Source organism: Myotis daubentonii, chromosome 1 (assembly GCF_963259705.1).
Source record: "Myotis daubentonii chromosome 1, mMyoDau2.1, whole genome shotgun sequence".
In the NCBI taxonomy this organism is placed as follows: Eukaryota; Metazoa; Chordata; class Mammalia; order Chiroptera; family Vespertilionidae; genus Myotis; species Myotis daubentonii.
In genome coordinates, this window is record NC_081840.1 from 69,154,805 (window position 1) to 69,170,363 (window position 15,559).

The window sequence follows — 15,559 nt, forward strand, 5'->3', positions numbered from 1 at the left end:
CTTTTTGAAGACACTAATCCCATTCAAGAAGGATCCACCCTCATGATTTAAACACCTCCCAAATGCCCCAGCTCCAAATGCCACCATCTTTGGGGGTTAGGATTTAAACATACAAATTTGGGACGGGTGTGAGGGCACAGACATTCAGACCATAGCAGTCCGTGAAAAGGACTGCTCAGCGTCAGTTTTCCTCCCACTACACCTAGCCAAGTCTGTCTGACACAAGGCAAATACACAAATGACACAACTAGAAGTTAGCCAGTAATTAAAAGCCAAACCAGTGTATGCTGAGGCCTCCTACCCATTATAAAGTTCAGACTCATCTGCAATAGGGTCTACATAACATCAGATACATTCTTTCTCTTTCTGGCTCACTTAGAAGCTAAGTTTGCTCTCTTGAAGGATCAAGACTAGGAAAAACTGCTCAAAAAAAAGAAACAAAGGTGATTAGAGGCTAGCTTGTCTCACTCATTCATCTCCTATCTCTCCCCTTCCTTTTAAAAATGATCATAATACAGTTAAAGAATGTCTTAATAAGATATACTTATTAAAGTTACTTGTTATATGTTAATTTTTATTAAGTTAATTTTGTTTGTTGGCTTGAATAACCCTCTAGAAAAAGTATATACAATTTTTAATCATCATATTTTTTAAATTCCTGATTTATGTTCATGTAAGATCTTGATTGAGAATTAACTTCAAATTCATTCCGAACCCAAGGTTCAGTAATTATGTATCTAAGGCAGTTATTTTTTAATTAACGAATTATACAGTTTTACAATAATGAGGGTAAATATCAGGCTAAATTAAAACATAAATAAGTTTTTGCTTTAGTTGTTGGTGACTATAAAATGAACTCTAACATAAGCTTACAGACCTTTTAGCTGTCCAAATTAAAGTTATCGGACTAAATCAAGAGCAATGAATTGATTAGAAGATCTTGCCTATTTCACTAGGATCCCTATTAATAGATCTAGCCTATTAATAGGAATCCTACTTGGATTACAGTTGCAAAAAATTACCTAAATCTTCAATAAGCTGAAAAAAAACCTTCCTCTCTCTTCTCTCCCATGGAAGTAGATTTTTGCTCTCCATACAATATTTGAAAGCTCCTGCATTCAACTGAGAAAGATGACTTATACTTCCAAAATGTGCTCAGGTGTTAAAATTGTGTTCATTAACAAGCTCTAGAAATATACTCCTTTTATAACTAAATAGTTGTTTTAAATACCAAACAAACAAAAAGACTGGCTAGAACTAGTTCTTTGCCTAACACTTACATTCTCTTTACTCAATCTTTGCTCAGAACATGGAAGAAAATGTTCACAATATAGATTTATATTATTTTCTGCTTATTGGAATTATTAGTTTCTAAGTTTTTCTGAAAAGTTGCTTTTTAACATTTATAGTGAAATACAAATTTTCCAGGAGTTCAAATCCTTTCTAAAAAGTAACCCTACCAGTAACGGCCAGGTAGCTCAGTTATTTAGTGTTGTCCGAGTACACCAAAGTTCTGGGTTCATCCACTCAGGGTATAAGAAGCAACCAATAAATGCATAAAGTGGAACAACAACAAAAATTAATGTCTTTGTCTCTCTAAAATCAATAAATAATTTTTTTTAAAGTAACCCTACATACAATTCAGGCTAAGTGAAAGTAAGCACCCATTATTTCATGAACCTTTCTTCTCAAGAATTAAAAAGTTCTTTTTAATATTCTCTTAACTCATAAAAAAATGATACCAAGGGAGGGGACGTTACATTTATCTTAACATCTCTCTTAAGTACTGACACATTTCCCTGGTTTTACAGATGGAGAATCAAGCACAAAGACAGGTTATGTGATTTGTCAAGGTCTTAATTCAACAGTCAGCAGTAACCACAGGATCATGTTAATTGTGAACACCAAGTTTGTAGTTATTTAATTAGTGAATTTTGTTTTGAAAAGGCCTTTCTAACCATTTAGATTGGAGTACCCAAAGAATACAAAACCTTCTGTCAAAGACAATATAATTTATTTGGATAAAGTCAACATATTGGTTAGTCTTTCAGAAACCTTAAAGTTCCTAGTCAAAATCCAAATTTGGGTAATTCATGTACATGTCTATCCTCCCTTCCACTTTCTAATTCCCACCATCTCTCATCCCTGATAGGGCCATTATTACATGCGATCCTAACATTCCTAATATTCTCAACTCCTCTCAGGTAAGCCCTTCCCTTTTCTTATCCTCCTCCCTGACACCCTCTTCTTCAACCTCCAATTCCAAAATCCGTATTCCTGTCTCTTTAAATTGTAGAGGCAGATGTCAGCATTCATACTCCCACTCTAAGCTGCTCATCCCACACTCACATTAAATACATTGGCCTTGGCTCAGGATTCCTCTCCACCTCAACTCCTAATACCAGCCCAGAAACTTGAACAGCCACATTGTTGACCTTTTAAAACATCCTAGCAGATCCTGGCTCCTCTACTTCTACAACCTGTTTTTACTTTAATCTTCCCTCACATGTCAGCACTCTTGAGCCTGTGTTCTCTGATCAAAATCTAACTTTCAATTTGTCCCACTTCCACTCTGTGTCCATTAACTTCATCAAAACTTCCAGTCCCTCAAATCAGCTGTCAATTCTGAGTCTACCTATCACTTCAAGCTTAATTTCTTGTTTAAAATCGAGGTATAAATATCGCATTGCATTTTGAATCTCATCTCTACCACTTACTTCCTTGTGTGGCTGTGGGCAAGTTACTAAACCTCTCTTAAACCTCAGTTATCTCTATCTGTAACTATGGATAATACTTAGCCTCACATGGTCCTTAGAAGGAGTAAATCTAGCATTACATCTGACAAGCAGTAAAACAGTTTGATAGGCTCCGCTTTCCCAGGCCTTGCTCTATCAATTGCCCATCTTTCCTTAACTCTTTTTTTCCTTTCTCTGCATAACTGACATCACCTCATTTAACAAATAATCTCAACTCCCGGCTTCCCCCTAAATGAGTATAATCTTACTCTTTGCTGTCTCCATTTCATCACTTCCCATTTTAACACTTTCTCTCTGAACTTTCCTACCTCTCAAGACTTTTCGGTCTTTTAGTGTCTCTTCTTACTCTCCCTTAAAAACACTGCTGTTGCCTGGCCCGTGTGGCTCAATAAGTGAACATCGACCCAGAAGGTCATGGTTTGATTCCAGGTCAGGGCACATGCCCGGGTTGCAGGCTCAATCCCCAGTAGGGGGCATGGAGGACACAGCAGATCAGTGATTCTCTCTCATCATTGATGTTTCTCTCTCTCTCCCTCTCCCTTCCTCTCTGAAATCAATTAAAAATATATTTTAAAAAAACAAACTGCTGTTTCTAACTATTCAACTTCCCATTTCTACTTAATGTTATCCTTGGGCAATTTTCCACTAGCTTCAACTATTACATATGCTGAATAAGTTACCTCTAACTCTGCCCTCTTAACATTCTTTGGGCACCAAACCTATAATTTAAATCACCTTATGGGGTATTTCATACCTTGATACCTAGTGGGCACCCACAAATTAAAAAAATATCAAAATGGAGTTATTTTCCCCTTAAAAACCGTCTCTTCCTCTTCCCACATCATTTACAAGCATCACAGCCACCCAAATTTAAAATGTTGAAATCATCCCACACTCATCCTACTTCCTTCACATCCAGTCACATAATCACACTGGAAATCTATACTGCCTTACAAATTCATCCTCAAGAGTTCCAAATGAACTATTCCCGGCTGTTCTTTACCTTGATCATTATTACATCTTCCTCCTTGAGAGTTCATTTTCTTTTCCTTTCTTTTCCCTATAATCACCTGTACAAAGGAACCCTAGTATTCATCTTTCTACACAAATCTGACATCACTTAAAATAACATTCCCCACTGTCTACATGATAAAGACTTAAGCTGGTGCCTTTCATTATTATCCTTACTGACCTAAGAGTTGTGGTGAAGGGGGAAGGAAGCTCAAAGAACAAATTTTCTTCAAATGCTTGGTACTTTATCTGAAAAATTTATGGGAATTCTGTTCAAAATTAATGTAATTAACACACTGAACAGTTAAATAAATTTCTCTCAACTTTTCAAAAGAAGTTTTGAAAAAGCTTCCAGGAGCTTCTGTCACATTTATCTTGTGGCCCTCAGGCTCCAGACCTAGCCATCACCTTTGCTCCAAGATTACTGATACATAGTTAAGCACAAATCTATGCTGACAATCTGGCCACCAACACCTTGTAATCTACCTCCCTTACTCCTCCAAACATGTTTATCCAAAAAGCTATTGCTTTTCTTCAAACCTTCTGTGCTTGCTTTTGTTTTACCCCCACCCCCCACCCCACTTCTTGGAATACTTTTCCCCTTTCCATCTCATCTCTAGGTGACTCCTAAAATGCCACTTCTTTTCTGAAAACTTCCTTCACACATAACTCTCACCCTGACATCCACCTCCAGATAGAATCACTTTCTCCTACAGCCTTGAATAACTTCATAAGCAGAGCACTCATCACATTTCAGAGGGATCTAGTTCCCCTGTTGGAAAGTGAAAGCAGTTATCAGTTTTTACTTATCTTTGTATCTCCAAGGCTAAGGAAAAGTCAAATGCCTAGTAGACACTCAAATGTCACTGATCTGAAATTCTTGAAGAAAAAGTTACTAATGAAATCTGTCCTGAAAAACTGTTAAGAAATCCATATATACAATTCAGCAACTAAAATTCTGAAATGCTTTCACATATTATTAATGGGGCAAATCCAGAATTGATCCCGAATTCCAATCTCAAAATATCAATGTAATTAACAATAAGACAGCAAAAATAAAAAAGTTTGGTAACTTTATGCCAAAGTTACTAAAACATTATAATGTGGTGGAAGTTATGACAACTTTATAAAAATGGCATCAGAAAAGTCATGATTCACTAAATTTCTGGTAATCCTATCACAGGACACCACTATAGAGAAGGCATTAACAAAGAAACAGTCGGAGAAAGATAAATTCACATGATCTCGCTCATTTGTGGTATATAATGAACAACATAAACTGATGAACAAAAATAGATCCAGAGACAGAGAAGCATCGAACAGACTTCAAACTTAGGAGGGACGATGAGGGGGATGGGGCCAGGGGGGAGGGGGGAAGATCAGACCATCAAACCTAGGAGGGAAGGTGAGTGGGGGGAGGGGGGGTGATCAACCAAAGGACTTATATGCATGCATATAAGCATAACCAATGGACACAGACACGAGGGGGGTGAGGGCATGTGCTGGGGGGCAGGAGTGGCCGGGGAGAGGTCAATGGGGGGAAAAGGAGACATATGTAATACTTTAAACAATAAAAAATTAAAAGCAAAAACAAATACCATGTAGTTGTGAAAGTAATCTCTAAACATGTGAATAAACAAATGAGATGTGTTCAATCATAAACAATAGTATCATTAAATACAACCAGCAAAAAAACAATTGCATTCTACAGTCTAAGTCATAAAGGCCTTTATCTAAATTATAATCAGTTATAAAACTGATTAGATTAAATGTTATTTCCAATCACTGTTGAATTTACTAAGGCTTATTCTTCGTACTCTAAATGTACAAAGAAAATGCCTTCCAAGATGATTCAAAAATTTCAGATACAAGGAAATCTTTACTAATCAATTCTATATATATAAGTAACAGCAATGCTATACTCAATGTGGTTCAGAAATAACAAAGAAAATCACTTAGGATTCTAGAATTACTGAACTAAAAGAAATCCTAAAGATCAAATCCAACACTCTCATTTTAAATCAGAAAAATTAAGTCTTAAATTCTAGGGAGCAGAAATAATGTAAATCTATATTTATGAATATTTATATTATAAATCTATAAATTATGAACATTTACTTGCATATTATGGGCAGAGATGGAATGACAGTATTACCCTCTGGCACTTATTAAAACTATCATTTCTCTCCTTTAATATTCAAATGTGATAAACGACATGGATTTTGCTAGGTTTTCCTTTCTTGCAATCTACAGATAATCCCAGTTTGATTGTGAGGCTGTTCTGTGTTGAACTGGGTTTAATTTGCTACTTCTTAAAAATTCTCAGCCATTATCTCTATTTCCTCTCCTCCATTATCCCTCCGTTTGGAAATGTTGAACTTGTATGTTGAACTTGTTTATCTTAACCTTCATGTTTCTTAATCTTCCCATTTTATATCCATATCTTTGGGTTCAGCCTTCTATAGCAGGAGATTTTTTAAAAATATGTTTTCATTGATTTTAGAGAAAAGAAGGGAGAGAGAGAGAGAAACATGGATGGGCTGCCTCCTGCACGCCCCCCCTACTAGGAACGGAGCACAAAAGCCAGGCATGTGCCCTGAGGGGAATCTCAAGGGCAATCTTTCAGTGCATGGGAGGATGCTCAACCAGCTGAGCTATACTGGCCAGGGTTATAGCAGATCTTAACCTTTTGTGCCATGGACCTCTTCGTCAGCCTAAGGAAGCCTATGGCCCCCTTCTCAGAACAACATTAAAGGCTTAACACAAAAAAAATGCAAAGGATTACAAAAGAAATCAATGACATTGACATAACTAACAAAATATTTAAAATTTTGAAATAGCAATACAAAATACGTGTGCTTCTTTTATTAACATATTAAAATATAAGCTCTAGCAATAGTTCAATTAACTATAATAATTTCAAACTAGTGACTATAATAAGTGCTATTTCAAGATACCTATTAATGCCTGGACACCTGGGGGTGAGGGCATGAGTGGGGGGTTAGAGAGGGCAATGGGGCAATAAGGACACATATGTAATACCTTAATCAATAAAGAAAAAATAATATAAAAAAATGACATTAAACAAAATCTGACTTCTATTGCCATTATAGGTGAATTATATCCTTTTAAAAATAAATAATGTTGAAGTCCAAAACCCTAATATCTCAGAAAGTGATCTTGTTTGGAAATAGGGTTGTTGTAGAATGTTAAGAGGAAGTCATACTGGAGTCGGGTGGGCTCCTAATCCAATAGGACCAGTGTCCTTATAAAAGGGCCATGTGGCCCTAGCTGGTTTGCTCAGTGGATAGAGTGTCGGCCTCTAGACTGAAGGTTCCCGGGTTCAATTCTGGTCAAGGGGACATGCCCAGGTGGTGGGCTCAATCCCTGGTTGGGGCCACGCAGGAGGCAACCAATTAATGATTCTCTCTCATCACTGATGTTTCTATTTCTCTCTCCCTTCCTCTCTGAAATAAAATATATATATATTAAAAAAAAGGAGGGATGGGGGCATGTGAAGACAGAGATACACGAGAGAGCACCATGTGATGATGAAAGCAGATTATGGAATTAGGCAGCTGCAAGCCAAGGAATGCCGAAGTTGCCATCAACCACATTAGCTAGGAAGAGGCAAAGATGGATTCACCCATTGAGTTCAGAGCATGGCCCTGCCAACACCTTGATTTTGAACTTCTAACCTCCAGAACTGTGAGACAATAAATTTCTGTTGTTTTAAGCCGCCTAGTTTGTGATACTTTATTATGACAGCCCTAGGGAACTAATACAATTGCTGTCACAAGTACTTCTAATTCTGCCATGATTTGTTGGTATTTCCTTCAACCATGAATGTAAACAAGGTTCGGTTAGAGATTGGTAGTCTGAATTCTAAGAACTCGATGTCTCAAGCAATTTAACACCTTAGTCTAAGAGCCATTACTAATGAACTATATTTTTTTTTTTTTTATATTTTATTGATTTTTTTTACAGAGAGGAAAGGGAGAGAGATAGAGAGTTAGAAACATCGATGAGAGAGAAACATCGATCAGCTGCCTCCTGCACATCTCCCACTGGGGATATGCCCGCAACCCAGGTACATGCCCCTGACCGGAATCGAACTCGGGACCCTTCAGTCCGCAGGCCGACGCTCTATCCACTGAGCCAAACCGGTTTCGGCTAATGAACTATATTTTAACAAAAATAATAAACTATGTTTAACATGTTAAGCACCCAGTCACCGGTGACTGACACTATACTTTCCGTCTGGAAGACAAAACAGGCTGGGCACTTAACGTGTTAAACAAAAATACATCTTTTTCTTTTTCTTTTCTTTCTTTTTTTTTTTTCATTTAAAACTATTCTATTCGCCACAAAAATCAACATGTTAGGAGTTTGTAATGACAACAGTTCGGGACTCTAAAATGAGATGCTGCTATGACAAATTTGTCATAAACAGCAAACTAAATCTGAATATTAAAAAATAAGGCCCTGGCAGGATAGCTCAGTTGGTTAGTGCACAACACTGTTCCCGTACACCATGGTTGCAAGTTCAATCTCAGGTTAGGGCACAAACAAGAAGCAACCTATGAATGCATCAGTAAGTGGAACAATAAAGCAATGTCTCTCTCTTTCTCTCAAATATATATATATATATATATATATATATATATATATATATATATATATATATATATATATATAAAAACCTAAGCGACCAAGCGACCGGTCAACCGGTCACTATGATGCACACTGACCACCAGGGGGCAGACACTCAATGCAGAAGCTGCCGCCTGGTAGTCAGTGTGCTCCCACAGCCAAGCTCCTGCGGCCGGTCAACCTCTTGCAGTCCCTCCCCCGCTCCCCCACTAGCTGGCCCACCCTGATCGGGACTGGGTGTGACGGACCCCAATTGGCCCGAGCGCCAGCCAGGCTGAGGGACACACACCCCCCCACCTGTGCACGAATTCGTGCACTGGGCCTCTAGTCAGTCAATAAAAAATTTAAAAATAAAAAATTTCATTATCTGCATTAGCTCCTTAAATGAATTAAATTACCTCTTAGTATTAAATTAACACGATTTGTATGAATAAGCAAATGAAAAGACTTAATTTGTTGGCACCTCTTGGACAATTAAAACACAAGGGTTGGTACCTTGTTAGTACAAGTATTCCTTTTAGAAATACTCAAGTTGGTATTTAAACCCAATAGCCTTAAAAGGAGGCTTAAAAAGGGCATTAAAAAGTTCTCCATTTGTGATGTATATATATTATCAAAGACACAGGGTTATTAAAAGCCCAAAATAAAATCTTAAAAGATTCTGAACATACTAATTGTTTCCAAAATTTTTATCTTGGTTCATCAAAATTCATGCTTTTAATTCATCACCCTACCAGATCTCTACTAGAAGTCTTTCTTTCATTTGCTTCAATATTTCACAAACAACATAATAAAATTAATTAACAAATTTGTGCCTACCACCATATTACTTTAGGGTGATTTAGCACACTAAGGAGCCATAATAATGCTCAGTTCAAATACCTTGATTTTCAAGTGAGCAAACTGAGGCCCAAAGAAGCTGTCACTTGCCCAGAATCACAGAAAAAATTAGTGACAATTAGGACAGCATTGCATCACCCAGCTCCAAGTCCAATGTTCTTTACACTATACCCTACTACATAAAGGTGGTAATGGTTAAATAAATGATCCGCAGATGACTTTTGTATGATCACATACGTTGTAATTTTATTTTATTATATAGTATTTTGTTTTAGTCCAGTTGTCCAAAAACAACCTCACAAGTTTTTTGTTTTTTCAAATATCAATTTTATTTTACCATCCAACACCTTTTAAAAATAGGCACAAGATCTCATTTCCTCATTCAATTTGGCAAAAATTGCCCTAGCCAGGTGGCCCAGGTGATTGGAGAAATGTCCCATACAGCGGGTTCGATTCCCGGTCAGGGCACATACCTAGGTTGCTGGCTGGGTCTAGGTGGGTATGAGAGGCAACCAATGTATGTTTCTCTGTCACATCTTTCTCTCTCTTGCTTTTTTTTTCTTTCTCTCTTTCTCTTTCTCTCTCTCTCAAAATCAATAAAAAAATATCCTTAGGTGAGAATTTTTTTTTAAATGGCAAAAATTTATTTCTAAGAGAACTGGACAGACATTTCAAGGTATAAGCACTCTGATACACTGAGTTATTATTCTTTTCTAGAAGGCAATTTGGCAGGAATAAAAATTTTTTTTAACTTACATCTTTTAACCCCATTCCTAGACTATCTCAAGGAAAAAGTAATATATTTGGATACAGACAGAACTCAGGATCAAATGCAGCACTGTTTAGAAATATCCAAAAATAGTAGACTGATTAAAACTAATGTATGTTACATACTGAATATAATGTAGCCATTAAAATTATATTCTAGAAAGTAATGACACAGGAAAATATTCACAATATATTAAGTTATAATAGTACCCACTACGCAATTCCATTTCTGCTGAAAATAGATGCATATACATAAATTATATAATACATGAGTAAAGCATTTATCACAGTGCTTGGAACATGGTAAAAAAAATCCAGTAAGTGAATATGCTTTATGCATATCATAGGAAAAGTTTGTTTATATATAAAATATGAAGACATTATATTAGTAGTAGAAATGCAAATAAATTATTATTTTTTCACTTTAAAGACCATTTTGTACATTATCTGAAATAAACTAATACTCCTGCATGGAACAAATTATTTTTTTAAACTGCACTTTTAACTCAGTTCCAGTTCCTACTAAAGGTTGAAGAAAAGCAGAATTTTACCAACCTTTCCCAAAATCTGATATTGCATAAGACAAAGTCTTACACATAGTAGATCCTTCACTAATTCTTGATTCAATATATATCCACAATCAACCTGAGAGCTAACTATCTCTCTATACATAACTCTTATTTCAAATAATAAAGCACATAGTAGAGGATTTCAACATGAGGCCGCAAAGGCTGTACTGTATTTTACTACAATGGCTAGAAAATATTAAGGTTTCTCAAGATATTGGTGATTTTCACTTTTTTTCTACTCTTGATCTTAGCCGAAAGGCCTAGAAACGATTACTTTTTTTTTTCCCTAACGGTTGAAATTAGGTGTAAAAACATTCCAGTGTTAAAAATAATCTCTACTGTAATTAGATTCCTGTTAATTGAGACTGAAAAAAAACTGAGAAAATAAAAACTATACGTAAGGATTTTTTAAATAAAGTCCACATTACAAGGCAGTTTTAAACTATGTTAAACCTTCAAGGGCATCGGCCATTATATATTTCTTGTATCTTCATAATATATATGGTTAAATAATAAGTTGCCATTTCAAAACATTACTTTAATTAAAGATGAGATATATAAATTACCAGAATAAAAGCTACGTTCCAAACAAGTTTACTGTGGTTTATCTAATGCACAGTGTTGGCCCTAATAAAACTGATTACCAGATGAACACATCACTTCTTAATATTAAAAAAAAAAAGTAAGTAAAATCCCAAGAGCTTGTTCCCATGAAGAGTTAAGATCTAATAGCAAAATATTATATGGTAAAATATTAATTTTGTCCTACAAAAACTAGCTTAACAAACCTTCTAGGGGAATAACATTAATAAAGCAGGATATATCTGTGAAAACAGAATTTCAAAAATATGGGTGAGTGAGGTTATTTCCAAGTTGTCTCACACTAAGTACATTTAAAATTTAAGAGAGAGAGAGAGAGAAGCAACCTTCTCAGTAAAATTGCCATTTCGTGTTTCAAATAGCAACATGTTTGGGATTAAACCACCGGGAATATTTACTCATTTTTCATGTAACAGCAAAATCATCCACTGACATCACTACACCAAAAACTTGCTCAGAATTTGTTCATGGCAAGTATTACAGAAAGAGACATTTAGAAACTATTATACACGTGTGTCAATCCACATCCCCTCATTTGCTTTTCTATTAGCTGAGGTATTAAATATTTCACTTTAAATATGGTAATTAGTCTTTTCCTATCCCTAAAATGAACTTGACATGTTCATCCAAGCTTTCTGAAGAGACACAAAAAATATCGTCATTCTGTTCAGAATTTCCAGCAGTTGTTCTCCTAACTAGGCGTTATCTGAGATACAGTACTTCTTGATCTCGCTCAAAGTAGGTCTAATCTGCGGAAGGCAGTGAGACAGTGTACTGCACTGTGAATGGACAGCCAGGTATTTTATGAATGGAGGCGATCACGTGATCCCAGCACCTCCCCGAACTGATATTTCCCACATAACTGTGTCAACATTCTGAGAACAGGGGTAGTTGTTTGTGTGTGCGTATGTTTTAGCATTTAACCTAAAACTTCGAATTTTCCTTACTTCCTAAACTCAAAAATCTACGTGAAGACCATCAAGCTTCGAATTTTTTTCTTGGGAAATCCTTTCAAGATGTCCAAGGTGATGGATGTTTAATTATTTTTTTATGAATGAAGAGTGTGCTATGCAAATGAGGGCGATTCACAAAAAAAGAGAGAACATGGCGGCCACTTCTGCTTCCCGACTGCACTGACACTGCAGCAATTTACCTTCTCCCACACCCGCTCATCAGAAGAGTGTGCTGGGGGGAGGGAGGGGAAGGAAAAACGCTGCTTGGCATTTCTCAAGCTATTTTATGTTAAACAGGCCTAGGCTTTGGACTTTTATTAAAGTTCTCTCAAAAGAGGTCTGACTCGAGGAATGCACTTTATTTAAAGGAATGCATCCTAGGACCAGCCGTAACTCACTTAACTCTTTCCAACCCTCAAAAGATAAACAAAATTTGAATTACAAGAAAACGGAAGCTAATATCCTGCATGAAATTAAATCCAGTCTCAACAGAAAACTGTCAGCGCACCAATACTTCTCCAAGCAGCTGTTACGTTAAAGCAAAATATTGTAAAAGGCAAAGTATTTCGCTTGAAAAACAGAAGGACAGCCCACATAAATAAAAACTTTAACCAGGCTGCTCTAGAAGTTAGTTCACCAATGAAGTCATCAACATATTCAACAATGTAAATAGTATTAAACCAACGTAAAAGGTGTATTTTAACATAGCTGAAGAACAAAACATTAGCATTCGAAATTCTTCTATGCACCTGATAAACACATGTCCAAGGTTCGCAAAGGCAAAATAGAATGGTTCAACAGCTCCCACACTCCAGGCGTCCATAATCCCATTAAATTCTAAACATGTCCCCCTGGCCCCATTTTTTACAAGACTCTTTCAGGTCATAAGTTTAAAAAAGGAGGGGAGGGGGCAGAGGCTTAATCTGTATTTAAGAGTCACTGACTCATCGAATTAAGATTCAAGAGCAGTTTGCTGCAGGAGGTGCTCCCACACATTCGTTTCCAAGTGAAATAGCTATAAAGGAAACAGGATGGATATTCGGGATATGTTGATTGGCACGCTCCCGTGAAAAAGGACAGGCCAAAGGTCTTCCAGGCAAAGGGGTCATTTCTCCCCTGCCTGCATCCATCCACCCACACCACTCGATCTCCCGGGCATAAAACTGCCATCCAAGCCCAACCCTCAATACCCTTCCCCAGAAGAAAGCAACTAAATGGGGGTGGGGGAGTGAGAGCTGCCATGAAATTAAATGGCTAAAGAAATCAAATATTATCTGCAGAACAAGATGCACCGAACTCTCCAGGGCTGCAAGCTTTCCGGCACCCAAGTCTTGGAGGGGTGTGGGTGTGGGGGGCGGCGGAGGAAGGGTAGGGGGTAGTAATCAAGCTCAATGAGGCGCTTACTCGTTGTCAGAAGTCGCCGTCTCCTCGCTCATCTTTCCCTCACCGTGATCCGATCTGGAGATGGAGGCGCAACAGCGGGAGGAGCAGCAGGAGCACCGAGGGACCGGAGGCAGCGACGGCCGGGGGGGCGCGCGGGCAGCAGCTCAGGGGCCTCACCATGGTGGACGCCTCACCCGGAGCGGGGCCCCCCCAGCCGGGAACCCCGGCCGCCCCCGCAGGGGGGTGGCGGCAACAACCTCCGCCGTGGCGACCCCAGCCTCGTCCCTCGCCGCAGCGTCCAGCCAGGAGGTCCGAGGAGGCCGGGGAGGTGTGCGGAGGGGAGAAAAGGAAGGGGGGCTGCAAAGGGCGCCTGGAGAGCGGCTGCTCCCGCCACGGAGCGGCGAGCAGCGGGGTCCGGCCAGCCAGGCGCGGGCGGGCGGGCGGCGGCGAAGCCGGAGCACAGGCGGCGCTGCCCTCAGAGATGCGGCGAGGAGGAAGCAGAGCTCCGCTCGGCGGGGGCCGGCGCGGGGGTGCCGAAGCCAGGCTCCGGGCGGCGGCGGCGGCGCGGTCCTACCGGAGCCCACCCCACCATCTCCCGCCCGGCTGCCGGCACCCGCTCAGCCCCCGGCAGCGAGCGGGGCGGTCCTCAAGAGCGAGCACCACCGGGCGCGGGGCCTCGCGGCGGCGGATTCCTCCAGACACGCTCCAGCCGGGACGGCTCCGGAGGGGGGAGAGGGGGCGGCGGGGAGCGCGTGAGGCGGGGGCAGGCGGCCGATCGCCCCCGCCCGGGCCGGCGAAGAGCGGGCGCTCCCGCGGGGGGCAGGGTCCCGAGTAGCAGCTGGAGAGCGAAGAGAGCGGCCGCAGGTCACCAGGCAGCCGGCGTCCAGCAGCCGCTCGGTGGGCCAACTCCTCACCTCCGCACACCCGCCGGAGGGGGGCCGCGAGGGGGGCGGCGGAAGCGCTCACGCCGCCCGCTCCTTCCGCCGTCGCCGCTGCCCGAACCCGGGGCGCCCGCCGGAGGAGGCGAAGTAGTCCCTGGCGACTTCTCCCGGCCGCTGGCTTCCCCCGGGGAGCAAAGTGAGCGCGGGCTGGGGGTGGGCAGAGCGGGACGCCCGAGCAGTGAGGGTGTGTGGGGAGGAGGACCCAGAGCTGCGGCCCCGGAGCGAATCACTGCAACTCGAAGTCGTGTGCAGCATAGCAAGTTTCAGGAAAGTAGTCCCCTCCTCCCTTCATTTCCCAAATCGGAGGGAGGCGGAGGGATACGCCAGGCACCGAGCTCGGTGTGCGTGCGCGCGCTCCAAACTCTTGGCACGCCGCGAAGGGGGGCGGGGGTGTGAGCTGCACCGGGAGCTGCTGGGGAGGCTGCATTGTTGCGGCAGCGGTCCTCCCAGTCCCTCGTTTTGGAATATTTGAACGAAGGAGCTAGAATGACTGTGCCCAAGGAGGACCGGGGAGGCTACTCTGTTCTGCCGCGTGTGTTCTCCTTGCAGAGCAAAGAATGGAACTGGCATGAGTTCATCTTTGGTTGGTGGGGGTTAGAAGAGGGACTGTACAAAGAGAGCTCCGCCTGCTGTCCTCTGCTTGCATCGCTGCAGTGTCCTAGCTGCATGCACAACGGGTGTGTGTGTGTGTGTGTGTGTGTGTGTGTGTGTACGTACGCGCGCGTGTGTTAGAGAAAGAGTTGTTTTTAATGCCTCGGATTCTTACTGCTCAAAGGGGTATGCCGTGCAGGGCATTCATCTCCGAGCGCTAGAGTGGCTGTTAATGAAGAACGACTTCCATTGAAGCCCAGGGTAGGCGTGTTACATGAATCTGGCGCAGCCAGAAGCACAGGAAATAACTCCCGCTGCGAGTGAGGTTGCATAACTGCAGCGCAGAAGATGCCGCTGTGGCATCAACTGCTCTGAATGGAGGCGGAACGAGAGTTGAATGGGCAGCTGTCACGTATGCGTTGTTAGAGGACAAAGTATGCATTCGTCTCAAAAGGTTTTTGCACAGAAACCTGCTGGGGTTGCGGGTTTGGAGT

The 15,559-nt window shown here is 40.8% G+C and overlaps 1 protein-coding gene across 1 annotated transcript in view; it reads right to left on the bottom strand.

Annotated features, from left to right (window-relative positions):
• SPRED1 (sprouty related EVH1 domain containing 1) overlaps window positions 1-13,688 on the bottom strand; it is a 125,304-nt gene extending 111,616 nt beyond the window's left edge. Inside the window, exon 1 of the mRNA XM_059705186.1 lies at window positions 13,555-13,688. Coding sequence (XP_059561169.1) covers window positions 13,555-13,586 — 32 coding nt within the window. The 5' untranslated portion in view covers window positions 13,587-13,688. The remainder of the gene's footprint in view (window positions 1-13,554) is intronic.
• Window positions 13,689-15,559: the final 1,871 nt, after the last annotated feature.